The sequence below is a fragment of the Microplitis mediator genome, chromosome 4 (assembly GCF_029852145.1).
Source record: "Microplitis mediator isolate UGA2020A chromosome 4, iyMicMedi2.1, whole genome shotgun sequence".
NCBI lineage: Eukaryota > Metazoa > Arthropoda > Insecta > Hymenoptera > Braconidae > Microplitis > Microplitis mediator.
In genome coordinates, this window is record NC_079972.1 from 9,350,412 (window position 1) to 9,368,417 (window position 18,006).

General features: G+C 27.8%; 2 protein-coding genes across 7 annotated transcripts in view; both read left to right on the forward strand.

The window, feature by feature from the left end:
- LOC130667044 (potassium voltage-gated channel protein Shal) overlaps positions 1-18,006 on the forward strand; it is a 159,872-nt gene that overhangs the window by 79,793 nt on the left and 62,073 nt on the right. The gene's annotated exons all lie outside the window — the stretch shown is intronic.
- Positions 13,524-15,791, forward strand: LOC130667045 (E3 SUMO-protein ligase PIAS4-A-like). Its single transcript, XM_057468427.1, has 2 exons — positions 13,524-13,640; positions 13,748-15,791. Exon 2 carries the CDS (start codon positions 13,764-13,766, stop codon positions 15,498-15,500), a length of 1,737 nt encoding a protein of 578 aa, XP_057324410.1. The 5' UTR covers positions 13,524-13,640; positions 13,748-13,763; the 3' UTR covers positions 15,501-15,791.

The window sequence follows — 18,006 nt, forward strand, 5'->3', positions numbered from 1 at the left end:
GTAAAGTTTGATGAGCTCTCAATATTAATATTAAAAGCTGCCTCTTCGTGATTTGTGATTTCCTATTTTAAATAGCATTTTTTTTTTTTTTATTTATTTATTTAAACTACAATCTGTTAATTAACATTAAGTAATTTTTATGGTACATATATTACAGGTTTTGGAGGTAAACTCTATGGCTTGTGAGGTATTTAATTAGTTGAAACGATTTTTCAGATCTGACGGTTTATATCTTTTCAATCTTCTGCTAATTTGTTCGACGTTCAGTAGGTTTGTTGCTAGAGTGTTGGGGTAATACATTAGTCTAGTCTCGTAGTTGATGCTGAATTGTTTTATTTCAGATTTTACAATTGGGATTCCGAGATCTCTGTGAATTATCTTGTTTAACACAATCCATGGCGCGTTAGCTATAGTTCTTCGTGTTTTAGACTGGAATCGCTGGAGTATATTTTAAATGACATGGGAAAAAATTTTAAGTTTGGAATTTTATACCTTGGCAAAGGCTCATTGTACAGAAGCTCAGGATCTATTTTCGTAGGAAATTACACGTTCTACAAAAAAGTCTCTTATCATTTTTCGATAAATCCATCTGTTGAAAAGTTTTTGAGGCTTGAACTCAAATTTATAGTAAATTTCGAGATCTTTTTACTTTTCTGGCAAAACTATCAGACTTATCAAAAAATGTTACAAGAACTTTTTTGTAGACAATTTTATTCCCTACAAATTATTTCTGATAAAGTTTTTTCAAATTCTTCATAATTTCCTTGTTATTTCCATTTTAATGCCAAACTCTTAAAAAAAGTAGTGTTCTGATCGATTTCATGAGGTACAAAACAGTAAAATAGTAATTTTTGCAACTTAATTTGCCTGTAGGCAAGTAAATAATATGTAGGAATAATAAAAATCTAAAACATACAGTTTGATTCATATATATATTCATATATAAGCTTTTTGAACCCAACTGTGTAAAGGTTTAGTTGCAGCTTACTCTGTAATCATAAAAGGTCATGTAGTGAAGATATTTATTACATAAAATGAATGAAAATTTTTGTAGTAAAGATCGTGAGCCTAAAAAAGTGTCCAATAAATTAAATTGATAAATTCAAAATTTTGGTAATTCGATCAAAAATAAATAAGTTAAATATTTTTTCTGTAAAATTCCATGCCTTACAAAGCTATGCATTATATATATATAATCAGTTATGCCGAAAAAATATCTACAAAAAGTAAAAAGGAATATAATAATATTTGATTATACTATGCATCAAATTCGAAACAAATCGCAATTTTTAAATTTCTGTTGAATTAAAAAAAAATTTTTGCATAAAAAATTCCGAGCAGTGAGCATAAGGAAACATTTTACTGTAAAGTAGCTCTGTCTAATGTATATAAATATACTTTGAAATATATATATACCCAAAATTTACCATAACATCTCAGGGTTAAATTAAAACTCTAGACAAAAGTGAGATATCGTTATCGCGTGACCTTTTTGCATCAACTAAATCGGTTTAACCTTTTAAAATTTACGGCTTGTAAAGTGCTATTGTAAATTGCTATCCGATAAACAGCTGATACCTAAACCTCACGTGATATGAGTTTTATATACAATTTCTCTATCCACTTTTTCATAATCAATAATCATAATAATTTTAAATTTACCAATAAATCTACTATCGCAAAATATATTGTTAATATTTATTCAAAGCTTTGATACTCAATCAACCGTTTAATATCGATTTAATAATCGATTCTATACATAATATTAATAAATAATTTATTTGATCACCAGTAAATCGTGTATGTTGTTAGTGTAACCATATGATCATAAAGAAAACTTTGCAGCTTGTAAATTAATTTTATCGCGTGACTTTGATCGCATGAGCTAATATTTACCCTTACATACTTGTGATAATTAATAATTTCTTCGCGTCACCAATTTTGCTGTTACTTTATTTTGGGAGTTCAAAATTTATTCACATTTTAATTTATGGAATAATCGTGTATATTAATAGATATAAGTGAGAAAAAATAAAAAATAATTTACAAGAAGATTTTTAAACCGCCAATTAAGTCAATTGAATAATTTAACATAGTAAATTAATGTCGAAAATTATGATTCATTCATACTTATATCGGACAGCCATTCAATTAAAAATATTCATTTTTCATTTATGCAAATTATTCATTTTTTTCTTTTTATTCATTTCATTAAAACGCTGACGAGGTTTTTTTTATCAGTGATTATCAATTGGAATTAACTCTTTGATATAAAAAAAAGTTACTGGGGTATAATCAATTAGAGATTGATTGGTCGTTTTATTAATCGAGATTGCAGATATTTATGATGTGGAATAACAAGTATATCGTTTATACTCGTAATGTAGATTGAAAGAAGTAACGATATGTTTTTGACATTTTAGCGTTTTATATTTATGTATTTTTTATTGTTTTTGCTCTCAATATTTTTCTTTATTTATAAGCATTTTATTTACTCCCTGTCAATTCCACATTGTTATGGAAGTCTTGTGAAATATTAAAGAATTGAAATATTTTTCAATATTCTACCGTTTTTCAATATCTTACTATTCTTTCGATAGCTTTTCTTACAGTCACTTCATACATTTTTTGATTTATCTTTTCGTTCATTTTCATGTCCCTTGACAAAATAATATATAGCATGTATTGGGATAAAATATTTTTTAAATTGACAATTATTAAATTTTTATATCCATCAAATTTCAATATATAAATGTTTCATAACTTCGGCTATCGAATCTTATTTATGATTAAATTATTACTCATGATTTGCAAGTTCATGGAAAAATTTATTTACTTAATATTTTTTTATAATTATTTTCATCTTGAAAGTCGATTGTTTTCGATCCAACGTTGTACAAAAATAAAAAACTCATACTTAATCCTAATTCTCAGACCTCTAAAAAATTGAAAATTTCCTACATGTAGTCAGGCCGACCGCAGACAATTTTTGGATATTTTGAGATTGATTGTATGAATTATTAAAATTTAGAAAAATTCTGAGCCAATATTCAATACAGAGAAAATGGAACGCACATGATTTTAATGTGTAAAATAAATTTGGGGATCTCTGAAAAATTTCTAAAGTTTCAGAATCAGGGGAAACTAAGTTTTTCATTCAAAAATTCATCCCGTACGGAAAAAGTATAATTTATCCGTATATAATCGGACAAATATGAATATATGCTGCATATATGACATATATTCAATTTTGCCCGTATATTTCCCGGATATATACTTTTTTCGTACGGGATAACTTTGATTATTTTTGGCTATGAGTTCAGTTTTTTTTATTTTTGACATAACATAAGGTAGAAGCACGATTTGTGGCCACTGCTCCATTTTTGGACATTTAGTGCTTTATTTTTATTAATGAAAAAGTATAAAATAAAATTTCCATTTTAATGATGGGATAAAAGTATCTTTGAACACATTTTTGAAATAAATTATATCATTGCATCTTTCACAAATTATTTCATATAAATTTTCCAAGTGTCCAAAACTGGTCCTAAGGGAACCAAAAAACGGAACTTCTACCCTACATCGAGAAGAAAGTAGTTTACTTTAAAAGGGTCCAAAAAATATAATTATTTTGAGTGTATCGTTGGGACCTAGAATTAGCACTGTGACGTCATATGTCTTAATTCAAATATGGTCACGTTCAAATTTTACTCTGAAATCGGTTGTGGTCTTTTAGACTCCAAGTGAGTAATAAGTAAATAAATTTTTTCATATTCGCGTGAGTCATTTATAAAATTTTATATTTAAAATAGTTAATTAAAAAAAAATGTAGTATACACCCGACTAGAAATTTTTAGTTGAGACCTATTGAGTCCTTATTGGGTTGCCCTATAGGGACCCCACATAGAGATGTCACGCAAAGACCTATTGGGCCCTTATTAGGCAGTCCCAGCTGGGCCCCAATAGGGATTTTTTTTTATTTTCACGTTGAGATTTCCTACTTAGGTCCCACACAAAATCCAATTGGGAAAAATGACAATAATTTTTTTATTTTCACGTTGGGCTTTCCTACTTAGGCCCCACTTAGGACCCAGTTGGGAAATACTGACCATGAATTATTTTATTTTTGTTTGGGGTTTCCCGATTGGGTTCTGTTTGGGCCCTCATAAGGATTGCCTTATTGGGAATGCCCCATTGGGACCCAATGAGGTCCAGATACATACACTGGGCGATCCCAAAGTAATTTCTAATCGGGACAATTTCAGTCAGACATCGTTATAAAGCTATAATTCTGTCTTTTTTATGAACCAGGTATCGCGATAGTTTGAGAGAGAAACGATTGGTCTTATAACGAGGTCCTACTGTGTTATCAATAATAAATTTTAAAAATCAAATTTTAAGCATCAAAAATATCCATTAGGTTTTCATAAATTATTCTCATCAAAGAAATGATAGAAAGACTCTAATCAAATATTTAAAAAAAAAAATTTAATAATGATTTTTTTTCAACTCTACAAGCACTGGGTCATTTATCATTGAACTAAAAATATTATATTTAGATAATTAATGAAAAAAATATGTTCAAAATTGAGTAAACTCAATGCAATATATGCTTGAGGATTAATATTTGTTCACTGAATTTAAAATTTTATGAAATTTATTCGCCCAATAAATTAACCCGTGAATAATTTATAAAAAAGTTATCAAATATTAATGCGTAAGTTTTTTTGCCAGCGATTGAAAACTTATAAGGTTTTTTTTTTTGTTATATTCTGTAAAGATCGAAAGCCATAAAGAAGATTGTAAAAGTACTTTGAAAAGTTATTTAATCAAAACAGTTTTTTTTCTTTACAAGAATTTGTAATTCATACTGTCATGAAAAAGTTATAATTATCAAAAATTCAAAATTCGATTGAATCCATACTAAAAAAAAAAAGGTTGAATTTTTTACATCGATTAATTAAGTCGCGTTTGAGGAAAAAATAAATCCACGATCGAGATAGAAATTTACGTGAGCAAGAAAATCAAACAAAGTATTTGGAATTCAATTGAATCAAAGTACCACATAACAAATGTTAACCTCAAGCTAACAAACTACCTACGATATACTCCAACAAAAAGAGTATGTAAAAAAAGTAATCCATATGTATGCGGTTTTTAGTCGAAAAAATAAAAAAACCAAAAAGCAAAAATAAGTTTCTACCATTGGAAATTTGTCTGCATAAATTACGATCTATTCATCAGTACTTATTCAAATTCAAGCTTTAAATTTATTTAAAAATTACCAAGAGAGGTAAATAAAAACAATTCTCTTGCATTTAAACATTAATTCGTTTTTTTATTGGACATAAAATAAATTGAAAAATATTTCAGTTTTTAAAGTTAACGTAACATGTGTTTCCAGAAATATTTCAGTTATTTTAATAGCTAAATAAATGGTTGAGTCATGAAAATTCATGTTTTCCAAGAATTTAAAAATAATAAGAACAATAATAATAAACTTGTTCTTCAATTGAATTACCGTCACAATTCAAGCTTAATATTATTACTCTAATTTTGAATGAAAAACATATAAACTAAATAACGTGGATAGGATTTATATCTAAAATGGTATCTTGGGTTTTGTATTTTTATATTTTACTTTTCCTTTGCCATGTTCAAATTATATATAATATATATCACATATACACAAGCAAAGAACTAAAAGTACAAATGTTTGCGAGGAGTAGAAAGTCACGGACATCGTCGACGTTACGTTGAGAAACAGGGTTAACGAGATTCTCGTGTAAACGGTATAGTAGAGAGAATGAAAAACAGACTGAGCTAGAAGGGAGAAAAGATCTCGAGAGCACCCGTCACTACGACGACGACGTGTTAGTTTTTAAAGGATCAACCAATTCACTATTAACTTCTATCCTATATTATTATTATCAAACATTTCCCTCTTTTACTTCTATTTTATTTATTTATCAACAGCTTTAATTACAATAACAAATATATGAAAATATAATTGAGGAGAATGGGGAAAAATAGGACACCATTTTTGAAAAAAAAAAAAAAAAAAAAAAAAAAAAAAAAAAAAAAAAAAAAAAAAAAAAAAGTTGCCTACTAATTTTTAGCTATGGTTCGTAGAAAATAATAGAGCAAAATGATTCGCTTTATTTTTTTTTATTCAAATATTTATTATCTGAATTATTCTACACGGAACGAAATAGTAGTGATTACTGTTCTGCGCAGTATTCGACGAAAAGTATCGGGAAAAATGAATTTTAATATGACTGATTGATATTAGAACAGGAGTAAGTCATTGCTTAACAGGTACTATTACTTTTTAAACAGTAACCAATGATGTGCTACACAGTACATGAAACATATGACTGGTTACTGTTAAAGTAGTCGTCGTTCATAGTTCAAGAGTGTACAAACCTCTCAGCACAGCTCTTGTAGCTGTATAAAATCCAAAAACTTCCTATTTAGTGACAGAACGGTTACTAACTTCATATGTGCCTTTACTATTGTTGACACTACTAGCACATGAAGTTAGTAACCGTTCATGTCAGAACAGAACTGAGTATTGTTCTGGAGGTTAATGAGATCTACGAGAAATTCTCAACTAGAATTTTTTCCTGATTTGCCTGAAGTACCATAAGGACCTTATCAGGTTAATATAAGGTTTGCCTTATTAGGACCAACCTGACGAGTTCCATATCAATTCCTCGTCAGGATACCCTGATCTGGACCTTATTTGAAATAAGGTTAACCTGATAAGGACCTCGTCAGGTCCTTATGAAAAATTCTAGACGGGTTAGTAATCATTCCTGTCACTAAATAGTAAGTTTTCGTATTCCATACAGCAACAAGAGCTGTGCTGAGAGGTTTGTATACTCTTGAACTATGAACGACGACTACTTACCAGTAACCAGTCATATGTTTCATGTACTGTGTACTGTGTAGCACAGCATTGGTTACTGTTTAAAAAGTAATAGTACGTGTTAAGCCATGACTTACTCCTGTTCTAATATGAATCAGTCATATTAAAATTTATTTTTCCCTATACTTTTCGTCGATTACTGCGCAGAACAGTAACCAGTACTAGGGGAGACCGGGCAAGGTGGCCCCCCTAAGCCGGTTATCGTTTTTTGTGGCTTTCAACCATCAGATCACTTTACTTTTGTCCTATTTTAAACAACTTTCCGTGTATTCAAAGTCGAAAAAATTACTCTGAGGTGAAATGTGTGAATGTGATGATCGTAAAAAAAAATTTTGACTTAATTTTGAAGTCACAATGTTATAGCTGATCAACTTGCCCATTTTTTTCTATTATTCGTGACTGTACTGTAAATCAATCAACGTGACTTTTATTTTGTGTGTTATATTTAAAATAAATAATTGTCAGTGAATAGATCGTTAACTGAAAATTCGATAATGCATCGAATTTTTTTTATTGCTGATTTTAAATGAAATTCTATTTAAACAGTATTCGCATTCTTTGTACAATAGGATAATAAAATAGTATATAAACTACTCTATAACAAAAAGAATACTTCAACAAACAAACTCAATACAATTTAAAGTTTATTTACTTTGTTATTTACACAAACCCGGGTCAAAAAAATAAATTTAATTTAACTTTTTGACTTGAATTTGAGTCCTAAGCCAAAACCAAGTCAAATTTGACTTTTTCGACTTTAATAGATATTAAGTCAGTCAAGTTAGCCTGGAAAAGTCAAAATCAAACGTGTTTTCCATGATACTGTAGTTAGCCGACGTCTTATAATTTTTCATTTTTTTTTATAACGAGAAATTATCAAAAATATTTCGAAAATTGCACCTATAGCTTTTTTAATTTACTATATGTGCATTTTTTTAGATTTGTTTTTTTTTGTGATTAATTTGTTGAAAAAAAAATCTGAAAACTGCCTGACCCTGCGGGTATTTCTCTATAAAATTAAGAAGATTCACTGAAAAAAATAATCGCTAGCTGCTAGCGATTTTTTTCTTTAGCAGCTAGCGATTTTTAATCGTTAGCTGCAAGCGATTATTTCGCAAGCTGGAAGCGATTTTTTCTTTAGCAGCTAGCGATTAAAAATCGCTTGCTGGAAGCGATTATTTCGCTAGCTGCTAGCGATTTTTTCTTTCTTTATATATATATATATATATATATATATATATATATATATATGTATTTATATGTATATATGTGTATATATATATATATATATATGTATATATATATATATATGCATATATATACATATAGATACATATATATATATATACATATATATATTTGTTTTATTTTCGAGTTATACCGATGCTTAACTTTTTTTTATACAAGGATCCGATAAGTCAATGTTAGCGAAAAAATCACTTCCAGCTAGCGAAAAAATCGCTTCCAGTTAGCGAAATAATCGCTTCCAGTTAGCGAAATAATCGCTTGCAGCTAACGATTTTTAATCGCTAGCTACTAAAGAAAAAATCGCTAGCCGCTAGCGAAATAATCGCTTGCAGCTAACGATTAAAAATCGCTAGCTGCCAAAGAAAAAAATCGCTAGCAGCTAGCGATTATTTTTTTCAGTGTTGATTGTTGTATCAAAAAATAAACAGTTAAAACTTTCTTCTTGATAAATTTAAAATGTCAATACAGAATTTTGCAATAAAAAACATACATCCATATTAAAAAAAAAAAAAAATTGCTAATAATTGTGAGCATGCGATACATGAGGTGAAAAAAATGTTTAGTTGCTTCGAAGCGTAAATAAATAATTCGCCGAGGCATAAATCTGAATTTAACGCTCGGCTATACTCCAATTGAGTCCACGCACAAGGTAACTCTATGAATTTCTATTCTGTTGACTTGTGAATTTGCATTTGATATCTCTCGTCTAGAGGTTCAACGAATGAGTAAGCAGCTTACCAGCTTCCATTTGAATACTCATTGATGGAATATGCGGAGGTTTTCTCGCGATTCAGAGAGCCCTTATATTACACTCTACGTCATCACACAGCAACTATATATTTCAGTCGTTAGTCGATATTCATTTCCATTCGCGATCAAATTAATTTAACACGTTCAAATATTTGTCAGTACGTTGATGCCAAATGAAAAATAAAAAAAAAAGTCCATGGGATTTTATAATTGGCTGTGCATTTTTGATTACTCCGTAATTAACATATTTGAGTGGAAGTAAAATGATCATCCGTTCTAATTAGGTCACAGGCGTTTAATGTTTTATTTTTTTTTTATTTTATGTGTTGCCGGAATTAAATGCCAGTATTTGTCGGAAATTTTACCAGGTGTTGCATTATTGTTTATGTATATTCTTAATGAGTTACACTCATAGTTTACGGCATTTAATACATACACAAACAGACGTTAAGAATATTTTATTTTTATTCAAACTGTTTGTTTGAATTATTAAGTTATTGTTGTTGTTGTTGAAGCTCTTGTTACGCTTATAGTTTTGGATATGTTTATTCAAAGTTTATATACATATATGATTTATATTAATGCCGGATTCAGTAGTCAACTATACTGTTGATTGATGATAACAACTTTCATGGACGCTATTTCTCACGGGTTTATCTTTTCATGTTTAACACATCATAAATGTTCTCAAAATTCGCACGTTATGCTTTAAAGTCGGTTCCAAGCTTCTGAACTTATTTAATTTGAATTATATGAATACACTCTAAAACCAAGTGTATAGTCGAAATTAACACACTTGCCGAATAACATTGAAAAGCCATAAGCAATCTATAGATTTTTAACACACCGTGAAACGTGTTTTAAGTGACTACAAAAAATTATAGTTTTGTTTATGGCCTTAAACATAGAACACACTTAATATGTGTTAAAATAATATACTTGTAACACACTTTTTTTTCGAGTGTACAGAAAAAAAAATTATTGAACTGGCTTTGATTCGTAGCAAGGCTGTAATTATTTTATTGATTGCTATACAGAGAAAAACGAGCTAAAGTAAGATTCCCTTTAAGTGGATTTTTTTTTTCTGTTCAATGTTTATTTATGGGGTCTAGAAGAAAATAGGACGAGTTAAACATCGGAAGGGTGGCATCCCTAAGTTTTTATCAAAAGAATTTTTTTATTCATTCTATAGCGATTTATTTGAACCCGCGATTTCGTTTTGTTGTATTTCTTCCTCCTTTATTCAAGGAAATATCTCAAATAACGAATACTTTTATGAAAAACTTTAGCCTCAGTGCCCAGAGTATCGAATTTTCTTTAAGAGAGTGAAAAGAGGTGATTTTTAAATGAACCGTTTTCATAGACAAAGACCCAAATCATTAACCTTTCGTTGGTCGCGCTATAAGGGAATTCCCGCGTTCTTTTTGTTTATGACAATATTTACCAAACTACACGGAGAGAATTTTTCGATAAAATTTACCCTGCAATTTAAAGTAAACCTGAGTCGAAAACAAAACAAATACAGAAAGAATAAAAACAAATTCGTTTTGTTTTATTTTTTATTCTTTTTTATTTAAAAATTACTCGAAATTAGGTGTTTTTACCCCATAATTGAATACTATCGAGGAAAGGACGAGTAATTATTCATGAAGGCCCAATTTAACTCACAATTAACGAGTAAAATTTATTAGATAATTTTCCTCGTGTGCTTATTATTAATATTGAATATGTTAACTATTTCTATATTCAAGTGTCAGAAATCGATATAGGGAAAGACCGGGCAAAACGGGGTAATTAGGGAAATACTAAGTTTTCGAGGACTCAAATACACAAATTTTTTTTTTTTTTAATGATAATCAAAGTAAATAGAAAAAATTTTCAGTTGCCGTTGAAAAAAAAAATTTTTATTTTTGCGGGCAAAATGGGGTCCCTCTTAAAAAGGTAAAAAAAAAAAATTTCTGGATTTTAAATGAATTTGATTAAATTAAATTTTTTTGTAAGTAATTTACATAAAGAAAAATGATATTTTAAATGATTATTTGATACAAAGAAAGAACAAAAATTTTTTTATAGTTTTTATCATAAAACAAAAGTTATTAACATTTTTCGACTGACACTCGATTTTTGAAAAAGTTTAACGAAAAAAATTCAAAATAATGCTCAATTATATTTACAAAAGTGATTTTGGAATGTTTAAAGAGCGTAGTACAGTATGGCGCCGCAATGTCATCAGACAATAGCTCTTTCAAAATTTCGCGCGTAAACTTCCGTATTGATGTGACAACTATGGAGACTATATACATATATATGTACATATACATACTATGTATATAGTCTCCATAGTGGCAACACTGCAGTAAAATTAACTTTGCGGCGATTCCCTTATCAGCGACCAACGACGTGTGGGAAAAGGTGCGCGACCAACGAAAGGTTAAATAAAATATTTTATTCGATGCGTAAAGTTATTACTTATCGAATGAAATGCTTCTCTTTGGAAATTTCAATTTATATCTGAGAACAGTTCATTTGAAATTTCCATTTGCTAATGTAAGTGCGACAAAGACCGTTTCGTTTGTTCACATGTGTGTGAGAAAGAGAATAGATGGCCAATCCTCTTAACCTTTTTTAGACTTAGAAAATCTTTTTTTAACGAAAATAAATTTTATTTTATATTATGGTGTCTCATTTTGCCCCAGATACTCTCATAATTTGAAATGCGCATTCGGAAATTATTTCGAGTGGAATGTTTCGGAAAATTCTGTAATTGTCGGAAATATTTCAGAAATTTCCAGATTCTTTTGAAATATGGCAGAAATTTGAGAAAATTTACTGAAATATCAGAGAAAATTCGAGAAATTTTATTAATACTCCAAAAACTTGAAATTTTGAAAAATATTTATAATATATAAAATAATTAGTTTAATGATGCGTTGAATAGAAAGATAGTTAAAGGCATATAAAGTGTGAGAAGTTAATAATAATAATTTGAAATTTTTCATACGGCTCATTGTCGGCACACGGGTTCTCTCAACTTATATTCGGTCTCTTTGTTATATCTATGTTCTATTTTCGCAAACGAAACTCTCAGCATTACTACAAGCGCTTTTCTTTCTCACACTCTACTTTGACGAGGGTGAAAAGTCGCTCGGAGCTTTCTAGAAAATAAAAAAAATAAAAGTTATAAAAGTCCCTGGTTTTTAGTTATTTTACGTTCTTTTTATTATTATTATTATTACTTTTATTACACAACTGACTGTTTTAAATTTCTACTTTGTAAGATGTATCATTTTTTTACCATCGGATAAATCAACTTCTTTATTGTATACCCGAGGAAGCTAAAAGTTATAACGTCTGTCTTATTAACTGAAAACTTTATTCAAACATAATTATCTTTAGATTTATATTTTTCTTTTTAACAATTTCTCCACGAGAAAATATAAAGAATCTTATATATGAACCATTTCTTCATCATACATTTATTTAAATAAATAAATAAATATGCCCTGGTTAAAATAAAATTTAAAAATTTTCTTCCCTTTTTCTTAAATAAAAAATAAAATAAAATACTAAAGTGTGAATTGCTAGAGCATGTAATATTTACGGTATATATATTTATCTTTTTCTTTAAAAATTTTAAATCATTCCCGGGCATCTGGTTCGCAGTTACTGGCGTGGAAACTCGATTGCCTTGAGAGCTTAAAATTTATTGCTGATATCTTAATGCCAATTCGTTAAATCTCGGAAATAACATCCAATCGTCCGTTTAAAATGATCTGATTTTTTTTTTGTTTTTAAATTACCCGCCAAAAAAATTGACACGCCATTATTCGATTTTTCAGTTTTATTGGATATCGTTTATTCTAACAATCGATAATGCAGAAATTTTACATGAGTGAATGTAGCTGACATTTAGCAACTTTTTAAATTTTATAATAAATAAATAAATTGTAAGAAGAATGAAAATTTAAAAATGCGTATTTATATAAACAAAAAAATCTGTACGCGCATGTTTTTAAATTTCATAATTTTTATTCATAAATCGTCTCATGTCTGCTAATTTTATTTTCATCGATACAGTTTTTTAAATTCATAATTTTATTTAATTAATTATTTATCATGATTGTGAATATAACTGATAGTTAGGAATTTTTTCAAATTTTTAAATAAATAAATAAAATGTGAGTAGAATGAAAATAAAAAAATGTGTATTTAAATATTTGAAAAATCAGCGCGATGTGGCAGACATAACACAAATTTAAAATTATAAATAAACAAATTAAACAATTAAAAATTTAAAAATTAAAAAAATGCACGTACTCATTTTCAAATTCTACAAATGCGCAATTTTTAAATTTTCTTTGATTTTTATTTAAGTCACTTTTTTCAAAATTTTTAAAATCGACAATTGTCAGTTCATTCCGCACGCGCTTTTTTAAAAATTTCATGATTTTAATTCTTTAACGTATTTATTTAAAATTTATAAATATTTTGACGTCTGCTACATTCATATCTTAATTTATTTTTGATAATCATCTTTTATTAATCATAACGTACTTATACTCCAATTATATGCGCATGCGCTATCGTGTATAAAAATTCATTCAACGTGATCGCGGCTTACAAATTAACCTAACATTTGATAGTTTCATCACACAATTGTTTTAATATCAGTTACATGTCATGAATTTCAAATATATATAGACAGTAAAAGGTATATTATTTTTATTATTTTTATTATTATTACTATTATTATTGTGTAAAGTTTAATTAGCAAGAAAAACTAATTTAAAAAATAATTCTATTGAAAATAAACTAAAGGAATATTATTATCAAGATGGATAGTAATAATTATACTCCATACAATGAACGAATAACAAACTTTTTGGACGAGCTGCACAAGTTGACTGAGACAATCAATGCTCAATTGAAAAATAGTAAATCAGGTAGAGAGGATGACAATACTTCAAGATCAAGGCGTAATTGTGATGTACCACATCCTGGGTCAAGTCAATCACAATCACAAGCTCCAGAAACTGTCACTAAACCTATACCAGTTTTAGTATCAAGAAATTTTTCACCTGAATGTCAAAATTCTGGATCAGATGATGTACGACTGATACACCAGGATTCAATCCCCAGACCAAGAGATTTATCATCAGATTATAGATATCCGGTTTTTAGACCTAGAAACACATTATCAGCCCAGCGATTCCAGCGTCCTTATGTACCAACTCCCCGCTATCAAGATTACGATCATCCAGATTATAATCAGTTTCAAAGTTGCAATCAATATCAAAACTATAATCAGTATCGGAATTGTAATCAGTATCCAAATTACCCTGACGTTCCAGACGAGTATTCAAATAGACGTAGATATCAACCCTATTCTGTCCCACCGGCAGTACGTCCTCGTGCCGTAGCAGTCAATGGAGTTTCTCATTTTAAAAAATTCAAAGAGTTGCCATTTTTGAATCTAATAAGCGAGCTGCTGCCACCTCAAATTTTGCATTCACTTAGTCAGGGATGTGATCAGGAAAATGTAATCCGTTTGAAGCTGAACCAGAATGAATACGACACTTTTGTCAACTCGAGATATCTGAGAGACAATAAACTGGAATACAAAAATCGGATACTCATGCGTTTTTGTCTGGACAAAAATACAAATCAACTTGAAGACAAATTTCCCCTAGGTCTGAGAATTAAAGTGAACAAACATCACGTGCCTTTGGATGTTACTTTTGAAGACTGGGTATCAATGAAATCGAGACCAATTGATATAAGTACGTTTGTTCAACAGAAATCTAAAAAATATACAAATAAAATAATAATAAACTGGTTGGATGATAAAAGAAAAAACAATAGATATGCGGTGGCTATTTATCTAGTTCACAAAACAACCAGTGATGATTTGTTCGACCAATTGAAGACCATGGGTCCCAGGAATTCAGATTACACGCGAAGACTTATTGTAGAAAAATTAAATGAAGACGCTGAGGGTGAAATTGCCACGACTGATTTACGCGTATCACTCGTTTGTCCCATTGGTAAAATAAGAATGTCTACACCCTGTCGCACTTCTGGTTGCACTCATTTTCAGTGCTTTGACGGACTATTATTTTTGAAAATGAATGAACTGAAAGCGAAATGGAACTGTCCGATTTGTAACAAACCAACTTCCTATGATGATCTTGTAATTGACGATTACTTTAACGAGATTCTGTCCTCGAGTAAGTTGAAGCCAGATGTTAACGAAGTTCAATTATTCAAAGATGGGTCCTGGGATAATTTTGTTCCACACGAAGAGTCAAACAAACAGATGGCAAATAAACTTAAGTCGAGGCTAGATGTTGAAGTTATTGATGTGGACTGTGTGCCATCGACTTCTGATTGCGATACTCAAGTTATTGATTTAGTTTCTAGTGATGAAGATAATTTTGATTGCTATGGTACTTTTATTAAAAAAGAACCTGGGGTTCTTAAGGAAGAAATTAAATCTTATATTCTTGATCGAGAGTCAGGTTGTTACATTACTACTAATTCTGCAACATCCAGAGATGATCATTACTTTTAATGCCATTTTTTATTATTTTTTTTTATTTATATATTTATATATTTTTTTTTATTTGTGTCATTACTGGAATAATGAGATCTCATAAATATTAATACTCAATTTAATTATAAGTTTGTATCTATTGTGTGCGTATACTGTCGAAGTATATATATATTAAATATATAAAATGTTGGCTACATTTTGAAATCAACTATTAATGTGATGATAATAAATTTATTTTTGTTATCGAGCTAAAAATGTACAAAGCTTTATATAAAAAATATATGTATAAAAATTAAATTAAGAATTTATTTAATTATTTATTTAGACATAAAAACTCGCGGCTATGCGTTTTATTTTTTATTTTTGTTGTTTGTAAAAACAAAATTTAATTTGCGTTTTAAAATAAAAAATAAAGGCGGGCTCTAAAAAAATATTGCATGGGATAAAAATTTTCTGTGGTAAAAAAATTTATTTTTATTTTTATTACATTTTATTCTGACTGTCGTATGTGTAAAAAAAATATTTCGATACATCTATAATTAATTTTTTAAAATATTTAAATCGAAATAGAGATAATTGATGATTATGAAGGTAGCAGACAATTAAAAAATTTTGGATTTTTTTTTTCAACAAACTAAATAAAAAAAAAAAAATAATAATATACACAGGTAGAAAATTTAAAAATTATTAGTGCAATTTTTTAAAATAATTTTTTAAAAATAATTTATCGTTTTGAAAAAGATTCAAAAATTATTAGATGTCGGCTAACTTCAGTATCATGATATGTACTTGTAATTTATTATTATTTTTTTTTCAAATATTTTTGTATTAGAACTGAAAAAATTTTTGTGGTAAACATGTTCTATAGTTAAAATATTTTTATATAAAATTAAATACTTATTACTAAAAAATATAAGTATCTAGAATATAAAAAAATTTTTAAATTCTAGTATTAATTATTTAAATAATAAATATACGATTTAAAAAGACATGATATTTATAAATAGTTTAATTTTAATTATTTGTAAATTATAATTTTCCGGGATATTAAAAATACATTAAGAAGCTGTTCAACTTTTTTACATCGCCAACCGAAAAAAATGTTTGATCCTGAAATTGACAAACAATCAACCATTTTTGGATTTTTTTTTCAACAAATTAAATACAAAAAAAAAAGAAACCAAAAATATCTACAGGTAGAAAATTTTAAAAAATATTAGTGCAATTTTTTAAAATATTTTTTTTTTTAAAGAATTTATTATTTTGAAAAAGATCCAAAAATTTTTAGACGTCGGCTAACTTCAGTGTTATGATATGTACTTGTAATTTATTATTTTTTTTATTTTTTCAAATATTTTTGCATTAGAACTGAAAAAAATATTTGTGATAAAAATACTCTAGAGTTAAATATTTTTATATAAAATTTAAATACTTATTACTAAAAAATATAAGTATGTGGAGATTAAAATAAAATATAGAAAAAAAAAAATTTAATTCTAGTATTAATTATTTAATAAAATAAATACTTGCAATACTTTAAAAACATTTTGAGTAAACGATTTCAAAAGTCATGATATTTATAAATAATTTATTTTTATTAATTTGTAAATTATACTTTTTCTGGGATATTAAAAATATATTAAGCTGTTAAATTTTCTCACATAGATGACCGAAAAAATCTATAATCCTGAAATTGACAGACAATCAACAATTTTTTGATTTTTTTTTCAACATCAATTACAAAAAAAATTAAACTAAAAATATGCACGAATAGAAAATTTAAAAAACTAGATACAATTTTTTCAAACATTTTTTTTTATAATCTATTATTTTGAAAATAAATTATTATACGTCAGCTGACTTTAGTATCATAGAAATGTGACTTTGTCCAAAAGATTTTTAAATTTAGGTACTGAATAAAACCAAACCTATTTCCAAAAATATTAGGGGTCTCATTTTACATCGGATCAATATTATTTTTTCATAACAAATAAACAAAAAATTATGCCCCGAAAATTGATTGAAAATCTCTACACAGTAATAAAAATTTTAATAAATTAATAACAGCTAATGTTGATAACATTGAAACTCAAACTGACAACCAATGAAAAAAAATATTTTAATTCTAACACTAATTTTTTAAAAAAATAAATACTTTAATTACTTTAAAAATATTTTAAGTACTTTACAAGTTCAATAGTCATGCTCATAATTTTCATAAATAATTAAATGTTAATTAGAGTAGAAGTACCATTTTTGGCCACTGCATCACTTTTGGACATTTAATACTTTACTTTAATTAATAAACAAGTATAAAAGAAAAATTCTATTGCAATAGTGTAATGAAAGTGTCTTTACACACGTTTTAAAAATTAATTAGGTTGTTGCGTATTTTGCAAATTATTTTATTAAAATTTTTCAAGTGTCCAAAAGTTGCCAAAAACGATACTTTTAACCTATATGTAAATTATAACTTTCCCGCGATATTAAAAATATACTAAAGGAATTCTCAGGCAGCGCCCTC